The 12,628-nt window shown below is 38.6% G+C and overlaps 1 protein-coding gene across 1 annotated transcript in view; it reads right to left on the reverse strand.

Moving 5' to 3' along the window:
- Window positions 1–12,628, reverse strand: part of LOC141438606 (uncharacterized) — a 164,440-nt gene that overhangs the window by 96,433 nt on the left and 55,379 nt on the right. The window contains 5 exon segments of the mRNA XM_074102473.1: window positions 49–173; window positions 581–782; window positions 1,191–1,346; window positions 1,683–1,876; window positions 2,165–2,267. Of these exon segments, the coding sequence (XP_073958574.1) occupies window positions 49–173; window positions 581–782; window positions 1,191–1,346; window positions 1,683–1,876; window positions 2,165–2,267 (780 nt within the window).

Genomic DNA, 12,628 nt, shown 5'->3' on the forward strand with positions numbered 1-12,628 from the left:
GGACGTATATAGGTTGGCATGATGATGATGATGTTGTAAAGATTTTACCTTAGTTTTGCTAGTGATGGGCGCACCGTGCTGCAGTAATCGCGACACGACATTGCTGTGCCCGGAGCGCGCGGCGCAGTGCAGTGGGGTAAGACCGTCCCTGGTTACCGCTGCTATGTTTGCTCCTGCAATAACAGTAAAATGACAAGTTAAGGCGAATACTTTTCGGATTACTTAGATATTTTACATAAAATGCGATTGGCGTACTAAAATCTGGCAGTAAGTGCAAAGAAGAAAAAGAGAGAAGAAAGTAAATAATCAATCGCCAAATTCTTATGGCTTAAGTTCTATTAGGCCTGTCACAGAAAAAACACGGCATGGTTTTCAGATCGGTGTTTACATTCGTCAGCGTAAGTGCAGATATAGACTGGTGCGTTACCGTTTTTTTTGGGGTTGAGTCGCTGATTTGAGATTTCAAAATTTATATGAGGTACTTCATAGGATACGGCGTGCATTCGCGAAAAGTCCATTATGGACGACTGAGAAGGCAGGGCCCAGATAGTGCGGGGCTAGTGCGTGGCTAGTGCGTTACCGTTTTCCACGAGCAGATCGACCATGGCCAGCTGCCCCCACTTGCTGGCGACGTGCAGCGGCGTGATGCTGTGCTTGGCGGCGCGGCCCGCGTCCGCGCCGGCGGCTAGCAGCGCGCGCGCCACGCCCGCGTTGCCGTAGTGCGCCGCAATGTGCAGCGGGGTAAAGCCGGACTTGGAGCACGCGTCCGGGTTGTGCTCGTTCTGAGAACATGGGACACTTGTTGAGTTTACGGTGCCGCACTGTTTTTTAATGTACAGACCCTAACATATGACGATAAGCGAACAGACAACCAGGGAAACTTTGTTTGGTAACAGGCTGAGATAGATATAATGTGGGTTTCCTGACAGACAAAATATCACTAAATGACGTTAATATTGTGAGGCCCGTTTAACCAATCATAAACGTGACACAAACGTCAAAGTATTCAAATGGACCTCACTCACTCAAAAAAAAATGTAAGAAATTAATATGTCTGGTGTAAATTGGGAACGAGGAAAAACGACACAGCAAAAGGAACTTGTGGAAAAAGATTTTGGACAAATGATCTGACCAGTATTCTTTATCCGTCTGAATCATTACAATGTAACTCGTAACTCTCTACTGCCTACCTCTAACAGCAGAGTGGCAGCTTTGACATCGTTCTTCTTGGCAGCAATGTGTAACGCCGGCAACCGCACCTTGCCCCGGGTGTCAGACTCCAAGAGTTCCGCAACCACGCGGTCGTGGCCTTGCTGCATAGCCACAGCTAGAGGAGTAAAACCGTCCTGCAAACAGATACAATGTTTAACACTTGCCATCCATTTGAATAATTTAAGGCCAGACTACATATAATCTTCTTATAGAAGTAAATAATGAAAGCGAAATAGTGACAGATCGATATTAATCTGTAAAACCAATTAACCAATTTGAATATTGCCTGCAATCAAAAATCTGACTGTAATTTTTAGTTTTCTCTAAAATAAAAACACTTGGTTCTTCAAAGTGAACGCTTTTTTTCTTAAGAGTGGAATGAGTTAAGTTTAGGATAGGTAACTTTACAAGTCGGAGGAATTCAAGCATAATATGACGTCTGAGTTAGTATTATTCAGACTCCATCTCACTTCCGTCGCCAGAGTCTGGCTGGCCCCAGCAGCCAGCAGCATTTTGACACAGCCGGCGTGATTTTCTTGCGCAGCCATGTAGAGCGGGGTAAATCCGGCCGCGGACTGGGCGTCGGCCTTCGCGCCCTCGGCGAGCAGCGCTCGCGCTACCGCCTCCTGCCCCGCGAGGCATGCTATGTGAAGGGCTGTGTTGCCTGGAAATGTAGACGAAGGTTCGATGAGACTTTTCGCAAACTCGTTCTATCTTACTCGCGCCCTCCAGAGCGTGCAAACAAAAAGGCAAGTAACTCGTCTTTCGGGACTATGGGTTGAGTATATTGATTTGTGCTGTTCAATAAAGAAAAAATGTATTGTGTGAAAATGTGGTCACAGCTGCACTCGCCATAACTCACCATAATCTTGTAGTCACAATGGCTATTAGTTTAAACGTCTATTTTATTTCTCTAAAATGATCACGCTTTGTAGAGCCTTACGATGTTTACCTTTTTTTGTGGCAGCGTCTACGGTGGCTCCCCGTTTGAGGAGCTCCTCGACCACCGAAATGTGTCCATCTTTAGCTGCCAAGTGAAGCGCGTTCAGGCCATTCTGGAAACAAACCAAAATAAACATTAAAACCAAAAAATCACTTAACAATATTGAGATCAAAAACTCCTAATAATATTCGCCACATGTTAGTCCAGTGTTTTGACGACTTTGCCCCAAATTCGGTAATGGAATTATTAAAATTTATGTTCAAAACAAATTAAATACACCCCAATTTTGATTCAAATTTGTTAACACACCCGACGTATACGTCGTGTGTGTTTGCCTAATATGCCTAATACACGGCTTATCATATTGTTCAATTGTAAAATTATAACCATATAAATATGAAACAGAGCACTTCTTGAAAATTGTAGAAATACTAAAAATAAAAAATAAAGTAAAAAAAAGTATTTATTCATTAAATTCATTCACAACTATATTAAATCAAAATTTAATTTCAAAATTGCAAAACTTCAAAGATCAATACGAACATTTTAACTGTAAATCAACCTGAACTTATTATAATCGAGCGGACGTACAAACAGATGGCAAGTATACAGATTCCATTTATCACGAAGTCATGATCTAGTTCTAGTTAGTGGAGAAATGCTTTTGCAATAACAGAGTATAATGAAACAGCGATTACACTCAGGTTAAAAGCAACTAAAGCCTTTAGCTCTCATTCTAGACTTATACTGAATCGTAAATACAAAAATAATGTTTGAAATAACAATAGCGCGCTAGCGCGCAACATCACTATCGTCTGCAACAGGGTTTCATCACATTCCAGCTATATACGTCACTGGGCACAGCTCCTCTCAGAACAGCTTCATAGTTATGCGGGCCAGTGCGGATTGGAACATCACACACCATTGAATTGCTTTTTGTGCAGGTTTCCTCACGATGTTTCCTTCACCGCAAAGCTCGTGGTAAATTTCAAATGTAATTCGCACATGAATTTCGAAAAGCTTGAGAGGCGATAGGTCAAACCACTATGCCACCACGGCTTTCAAAGCACTATGCCACCACGGCTTAGGGTTTATTAGAACGTAATGAACATTCTGTTAACGTTATGCTGTATTGTATCTAATGCACATTTTTCAGTTAGGAATTCAGAGCCTGGGAATAAATAGCTGGAATAACCGGAGCTCATCAAAATATCTCGTTACTGATGGTTGCTTTCAACAATGACAAAAGATGAGTAGGTAATTAAAACTTGCACTCAAAATGTATTAATGCTTGATGGATAATGAAAAGGCGGAGATTGATCATATAATATCCAAATATAGAATCTTGACTATAAAACAAGTATTATTTTCATTGTCACTGTTTCATATCCTCCCACAGAAGTAGGACAACAACTTATATGATTAACTAAAAGAATTTCCTTGCCCACCCGCGACCTTATGATAGGTAAGCTTATGCGAAATAAGCGTGTTCATGCAGTTCCTCCACCTCCACACTGTAAAACACACACAAATCACACAAACCCATCTATCACCACCACCACACCACACTAGTGTGGAGGTGGAGGAACTGCATGAACACGCATATTTGGATAAGCTTAACTATCATTAGGTCACGGGTGAGCAAGGATTTTTTTTTAGTTCATTGATATGGACCTCCGCAAAGTAACGCCTGATTCAATAAATAACTTATATGATGTCACCATCCTGGTTAGAAGATGATGATATTAAACAGTCCTATTGTCTAAAGCACTCTGAATCATAATCCTCTCAATCCTAGACAGCTTGACAAAAAAGAAGTGGTTATACGAGCATGTTAAATATATGGATTTGCCTAAAAACAACCTTTCTTTTTAATTCAGAAACATTTTTTTTTTCTGTACTTAGTAGGTAGATGTTCGTTTAGCGTGAACTTTACTAAAATGACAAAAAGCGATGACATCGTCTGTAACAGAGAACATTATTCAAAGGTTCGTCTATTATGGTCTAGCAATAGACCAGCACAGCACTGTGCGCAATGTAAAAGGATCCTTATTACACTCCAGCCGAGCGGAACGCATTGAAGGTCGGGTCGCCATTGATATTATAAATTAAATATTATTATTTTATGTCACAAAAACACGCATGCGATGACAAATTGCAAATCTTGAGGCATGACTGGAAGGTATTAATAAAACAAATTGTACCCATAAGTCTATAAATGGTCTACTTAGATCGTTAGATCACAGAGAAATTATTAATCAATAAAGAGTCTTCTGTTTTCTTAAACTTATAATCCTTTCTCAGGAAGAGTTTGACTTTTGATAAATTTGATATCCTTTTCTTTGGCATTTGTAAGTGTAATCATTAATCAATCATTTTTATTCTATGTGGATTATTGTGGATAGACTTTAACCTTTACAGATCAAATCATTCATTATTTCTTTTACAAGCTTTTATTTAGTTTCACCTGTCCGTTGTCTGTCTGTCTGTAATCAAATCTAGCAAGTTGAATTCGACCAACTTCCAGTAGTTGGATTGACTTGAAATTTGATATAAGTACTTATTTAAATTGCGTGACAATACAATAATCTGGTAGTGACATAAAGGTAGTCCGACCAGGAACGTCTCGACAGGACGGAACTCTTCAATGGTTAATGGCATCGATTTGAAATTTGGTATGCAAATGTAGTTTGGGTGCAATACAAGTACAGTCAACAACAAAAAGTACAGTAAAAATGACTAAAATTCTGCTTACGTAATACTTGAATGACTCCTAAGTAGATAATTCCTCACTGCCCGACAGACATCTTCATGAACTGCCATTCCAAATCCTTAGATCACGTGTTGCCTATAATATTGTATTGAAAAAGAAAACGCCCGATTTTGCGATAAAAAATCCAACAAAATTATTCCAACAGGATTGCGAGTTCCGCAAAAGGAGTGAAATTATGGCCAATAATTACTTTAATTTCTTTTCACTTGCTTCTAGTTCCATTTATCGTAGCAAATAGCCATTGCTTGTTAAATGGGCTGCTATAAAGGTTTTAAATAAAACCGTGTGGAAGCGAAAAGTATCACAGAACTAGGCCACGCGTATAAAAAGAAGAGCTTTTAAAGTAAACAAGTGTGTGTGAATAGGACACTAGATCGCAGTATAAATACTGAGGCCACTCACGTTTCTGCGAATGTTCTGTATAAGACACAGGTAAATTTCTTTAGTCCTCTCCACATTCTATAGCTTTCGACCTTACGATCCCGCTATAAAGTACTTTAGTGTCAAAATTCGAAACATTAGGTAATTTTTGGCTTATGAAATTAACCTGAGAAAATACCCGAGGCACACGAAACTGCTTTTTTAAGGTAATGTATATAGAACCAGCCAAAAACAGAGGTTGAGGCTGTACTGTCTAGCGCGCTGACGTTCGCAATCACATTCACCATATTTTTGTACCCTCTTCGTATGACGTGTGACAGACAATAAGGCCTCAGTTGAACTTACTTATTCTAACTTGCTGTCTTAGCTTGAAAAACCGGCCAAGAGCGTGATTTCCTATTGTGTACGGAATCTAAGTTTAGTTATATTATTTTATACCTTAGGCTGCTATTTACTCTTAAACTACTAATAATTCTAAAGCAATCTCAGCAGTATATAGCCGTATCAGCATACCATCATATTAAATACCAAATATTTTTCTTTTTTTTTATTCTTCCACTTTCTAGGCGTGACTGATATGTATGTTCATGCAAATTATAACTTTCTAGAACTAACGGTCTCTGAGCTTAGCCGCGGACAGACAGACAGACAGACGGACAGACAGACATGGCGAAACTATAAGGGTTCCTAGTTGACAACGGAACCCTAAAAACCAGCCTCGTGAAAACCAATCTCACTATCCAGAGTAGCTGGTTTACACTAACTTGCTATCCTAGCTTGAAAAACCCGCCTCGTGTATCCCGGGCTCTTTGTCAGGCTCGTTTGCATAAGCTTGATAGATATTACTCTTAACTTCTAATCTAAGTGGACGTGAGTTCATATTGTGTTCAATTTAAATTAAATGTTAGTTCTTATCACAGTCTACGTGCTAAACCATTTGCGTCAACAAGTACTTAACTCTTAAGTAGGTATGTACTATGTACTGAAAACACTTTTAAACCCAGTTACGATCGTCGATTATTGAATCGAACTAAGAACATAAGTAATCGCTATTACTGCTTTTATTTGACCGTTTGGATAGGTTAAATCACGAGATTTTATTTAAATTTCCCGTATGTTATTGTTGGGGCAAATCTTGTAAGTTCATTTTGACCCACTTCCAGTGGTCGGATTGATTTGAAATTTGGTACACATATATAGGTTGCATGACAATGCAAGTAAAGTCAACAAAAAGTACAGTCAAGTTAGAAAAAAGCTTGTATCAAATATTACATTTTTAACAGAAACTTATTTAACACGGATAAAGAGGCGCCCGACACCCTTCTTACATTAAGGAGAAGGAAAGATACACCGTAGACAACTGTTCACACTTTTGGCTTCTTGTAATGGATATGGGGGATACCCGATGTTCCGTCTTATCCAGTAGTACAGTCAAGTGTAAATATCGACACGTCCAAAGTTATAAAAACATTTAGGTCGTGTATACATAATTTTTGTAACTTTGGATGTGTCGATATCTTTACACTTGAATATGTGGTCGCGGTGCTCAAAATGATCTAGGTACACTACACACGACTCACTGCCAAGCCAAGGTAATAAGATAATTTTGAACACCACATTTGCTTATCTACTTTTGCTCCTGACTCCTGACTGTACGAAGATTTTTAATGTTGCTAGCCTGCTATACCTACATATCACGAACTTGCACCTTTGTACCACGAGAAAATCCTAAGTAGTAGTTTTGTAGATCGTACTATGAAAGAAGAGTTTGTACTTAGTTTAAGAAAGGGATCACAGATAACTTCATTAAATAGGTACTGTGTATTCAAAGGTTAGTTAAGTACTAGCTTTTGCCCGCGGCTTCGTGAGCGTGGAATTCGGTTATCGCGCGCTGTTCCCTCGGGAACTGTGCATTTTTCGGGGATTAAAAATCACGTCGATCCGTCGCTCCATTTCGACATGAAAGGCGGCCAAACATACAAACACACATGGATATCTTCGTTCGCACGCCATTCCACATTGTCAAGACAATGACTTTCAAATAGGTTGGTCAAGCGGTTGAAACGCTCTTAATCTACCTTGTACAGTCCCTTGAGGATCTCGCTCGGTACCAGGTCACCCATTACCGCGGCCCCCTGGGTCCCAGACGACCTTGATGCAATGACGCCAAATGAATCGTGCGCGTTCGCTGCAGTTAATAGATGCATGGAAGTCGGCTATGTAGTGCACCCTACATTTACATATACATACATATAGTATATTTAACATTTAATTCACAGACATATATGTACGTAGGTAGTAACAGGCAACGGTATCGTAGATTAAACCAACCCGTGCTTTATTATATCTAGAGTCACGTGAGGTAAACGTACACAGTGGGTAAGTGTACGCAATCCCATACATTTCAGTAAGAAATGTATATAATTGCGTAGGTACACTTACACACTGCGTATGTCTACCCTGTATGACTATGCATGTATGTATGTCGTAAAAGGTCGTAAACAAAAGCAACGAGGTACTATGGTGATATCAATATGAACGTAACTATAATCTTTAAGTATTATTAGGCAGGGCGGTCTTAAACATAATATTAGGTTACAAAGATCTGGAGCTCCTTTTCCATAAAAAAATGCGAGTCGGTATCGCGCAAGGAGAGTTGCAGAGTATGCGTCAACTTGATATTCCAATCCCATAAAACGTTTGTACCAGTAAAAGAGCCCTTTAGTCAATTCTATCGCGTACACGAGGACTTGTAAATAAGGGCTGACTGTGGAAGCGTTCAATTATCGGCAAATCGATTGCGTTCTTCCAAATAACTTGGTATCGTACACAATATTGCCCCACAATCCTTTGTTGACGTATTTAGGACACTGGTGTCCGATATTACTTGCATTCCATATGAAAGCCACCAATGTAACATATAATGTAAGTTGTCTTTTTAATTAGTAAAGATTCCACGATCTTCAGGGATCTATTGTATGATGATAAGATAATGTATGTATACACTATACATGTATGCATGTATACTTTTTAAAATAAAGAAAGAAACACAATTGACAAGCGTTGAGATACATGTACGAAGGCGAACTTACATATCCCTTTAGAGGATTTCTACCAGTTAAAACCTTTGAGCGGATGAGAGAAGCACTCAGTTAGGGACCGATGAAGACCGACTTTAATGGCTACTTGCTGGAAACACATAAATCAGTTAGCGTTAAGCTCAGTTTAGTAATGTCAAAATGTATGGAACTGTCAAGCTTAAGCCAGGCTTAACTACTAAATCTAGATTTATTTTTTCCTGCAAGACGGCCTAAAAGTCAGAAAGAGTGGAAGCTATAATACAATGCTCTGAGTAGTATAAATACATAAACTCATAAAAAGAAACCTAACATAAAAATAAACTACTACACATTTAAAAATACTTACAAAAATCCAGGATAGTCCTGGATCTGTCCGAAAAAAGCGTATACCATTCAAGTTTTCTTTTACCTTAAGAACCCCTACGAGTCTCCTTCTTGATCACATAATCTCTTGTGGAAATGAATAAACGTCTAAACTCTTGTTTACTTTCTTTTCTCAAGAAGAACTCTAACGGTGGCAATAATATACAGAAATAATTAAAGCTTAGACGAAAAACTAATAGATATTAAAAACATGCATCAGTGATGCGCTGTAATAGCTAATAAATAGCATATAAACGATATCTTCGCAGACAGAATCGCGGGTAAAAGCTAAGTTTCCAATCTTTCTGGAAACCAGAATGCTTGGTCAGTTCATGAAATTCCGCGACCGCCTTGCGAAAGAGTTCCCATAATGATGACTGGCTGAACTAAATTCATTTGTATTGTTTCTGCAACTCATTTCAGCGATTCAGCTTTTTTTTTTTTGGGTAATGAACAAAAATCACGGTTTGTGTCCATCTTGCAACATTTTATTTTAAATAGCTAGTAATCTTGAATAGCCAGTATTAAGGTGATACCATATGCTTGTACTAGGTGGTGTCTCCGTTATATTATCTACTTTGTGGTAGTAATAAAGGAAATACCATTTCAAAAACTAGTATTAATAATAATAGTAATTTGAACAATTTTTTCTTAAATTTAAACTGTTTTCACGTTGCAAGGTTTTTTAATCTAGGTTTAAGTGGTCTAAGTCCTGTCAGATCCATACAAGAACTGTCAGTTTCAGCCTTAAATCGAGATTAAAAAAACCGGCCAAGAGCGTGTCGCACACGCCCAAGATAGGGTTCCGTAGCCATTACTAAAAAAAATCAAGTAATATTATGTACGTTATAACACAATTAAAACACTTACTACAGTCTTAAAATCTATTATCAGAAAAAGAGCGCATCTTCACGGCACTTACGTCCTTTTGTTGAGAAGCGCAGTTTCTTGGCAATAACTCAAAAACGGTATATCCGATCATGTTGAAACCAATTTTCGTTGAAAGTATTTATTAAGCGTTACCTTTCCATATTTATGCATATTTTTTGGACAAACGGTTTACAAGATAGAGGGGGGGGACACAATTTTTGCTACTTTCGGAGCGATTATTTCCGGAAATATTCACTTAATCAAAAAAGTTTTTGAGAAACCTTACTATCTTTTCAATAGAGCTGTCGAACTATGTGCCACATGTTGATGCGAGTTAAATTTTTTTTTTGCAAATTTTGTTACGTGTATGGTGCGCCCCCCATAAATATTTATTTTTGCAATTTAACTACAAAACTAAATAGCGGCTTTGACAAAACATCTGTACTCCAAATTTAATTGATATACATCTTGTAGTTTTCGAGTAAAAATGCCTGTGACATACGGACGGACGGACAGACAGACAGACAGACGGACTTGACGAAACTATAAGGGTTCCGTTTTTTCCATTTTGCCTACAAGACGTCCCTAAAAATCATGAATGACAAATGACAATCGAATAACAATTTTCCTGAAATGTCCATGGTTTCAGTATAACTTATTTTATGTAATGTGTGACATAAGAAGATCAAGGTGATATAATCGAATATTCAATCCGCCATCTGTTGAAACTTGAAGAGACCATAATAAACTAGGATGTGCAGAATTTTCTGGTCCCATATTGTGAGAAGGATAACACGCGACTTTCTGTACAATTATAACCAAATTATAAGAATAGGCTTCCATCAAACTGAAGTGAAGAAGTGCTGAATCGACCCGAAACTTACCTACGTCACATTTAAGGGGAGCAGAGCAAGTTTTGAATTAGATGGATTGAATCCCATCCCATCTGCAACTTTACTGCCTAATGGCCACTGTCTGCGATGCCATTTAGGTAGGTACCTACTTTTGTAAGTTTTTCACTGATACGTACGCACCGAAGTACTGTGTCAACCTCAATAAAATATCAATGAAAAACTTCTATCAGATAAAACCCAAATACTGGCTGAAGCATTTCGAGTGTATTTTGTGATAGGTGGTACTTGTTTAATCTTATAGGCGTTACTAATAGTACCCACCTCCAGTTATATCATGAACCATGGATGGTGACATCATCAGACAATACCCATTTCCCGTCAAACGCATCCCGCCAGGTGCAATCAGCGCTATGAAAAGCGCATCAGCGCGTCGTAACGTGACGCTACTGCGATAGAGATGGACGTTATTTCACGCCACCGTATACAGTAACTGGTGACGTGCTGAATAACCAAACAACTGGTTTCACATCAAGCGACAGGTGATTTAACGAGCTATTTTTGTGGTGATGCGATTTTAGCCTCAGACGACACGAGTAGCACAGAGTAAAAATTATAACCTTAACTTTATGCAACGTCAAAGAAACGATTCTTATATCATGAAATTATTATTCATTACACCGAAAAACCATGCTTGTGATAAATACCGTCATAGCTCAATAGCTTGTAACTAATTACGTTAAATACTAGTTTCATTTCTAATTCAGTTACAGTGACTGTCACAGAACGCGTCACTGCAGGCAGTGAAAGAAACTGGTTACTAAAATCACTGGTTTAAGTAACCAGTGACATGATTCTTGTCACCAGTTTTCCTAACGACCCACACCTACACTGCGACGAGGTTAGCAGTCCAGGTAAAGCCAGAAGTAGAGTTAAATTCTGGTTAAATAAATATATCACATGAAAATTAACAAGACTGAATGAAACTACCGTACAGATACCGTTTAATGCCCCCTGGATCTATCTTCGTTGAGGCATAGATTACATTACATAGTGCCTTGTCTTAAGGGCGGTAAAAAAGAAATAACGAACGAGAGTCTAGCTCGAAGTCGAAGACTGAGGACTTTAGTGAGTCAATGTTCGTTATTCCAGGACCGCACGTCACGTGACTAAATAGATTGACGAGTAATTCCCATTCATAACTAATATTTATCGGCACAATTTACCTCGACACGTTTCGACCACATTGCAGCCCACGAGTTTCTCGAAGTACCCGCAGTTGATTTTCTTGCAGATGTACAAGACAAAAAAAAACATTATTTTTACAAAAAAATACAATAAATAGTAAACTGTAGTATATTTCAAGGTACCTATGCTAATTTCTGTTAGAATTCAGTGTAATCTACAAGCAAGACCGTTGGTTTGAAAAATCTCAACAAAATTATTGTAGTCCATACATAATATAACAAATTTAAAAAGAAACTATCGCAGCTTAGTAGGTAGGCTTTATTATAAGTTAACGAGTAATAGTCGATCAAAACTTAATATTGAATATTTGTCGCATGAACCCAATATTGCGCGTTGCCCGACACGCACTCGACCGCTTGTTAGTAACTCGAGACCTAAAACCTTACGTAAACATTTCCTAGCCTAACTTTAACTACACGTTTAGACGTTAACCCTTTTTTTCAAGGCAGTTACAGATAAAAATACGTGTTGGTATCGCAAATTACCTCAAACAGTCAGTGTGCGGTGTGAACGGCGTAAATGGCTGAGTTTAGTGCACTGCACTCAAGCGCTTGCCTTGCCGGATAACGGCTTATTATAAATTGGGTCACTATTCAGCAATAAACGCTTTTCTTCCATACTATTCAGACTAGAGTAAAATACTTATGCTCCAGCTTACTAAAAATTTTAATTTTTCACTCGCGATATCAAAGAGCTAGTCCGACATTCGCAGCAGCAGAGAAGCAAGATTTCCAGTTCAAATTGCATTCAAATGATACTTATAACCTTATGATATTTATACCTTGTCAAGCTGGTGAATGGCACTCGGCCTGTCGCAGTCAGCATTTGCCGAACTTATCAGAAAAATCTTGATAAGGACAGCAGAGGCTCCCCGAGTGCCACACACGAACGTGTCGACGCACAATAG

The sequence above is a fragment of the Choristoneura fumiferana genome, chromosome 19 (assembly GCF_025370935.1).
Source record: "Choristoneura fumiferana chromosome 19, NRCan_CFum_1, whole genome shotgun sequence".
Classification (NCBI taxonomy): Eukaryota; Metazoa; Arthropoda; class Insecta; order Lepidoptera; family Tortricidae; genus Choristoneura; species Choristoneura fumiferana.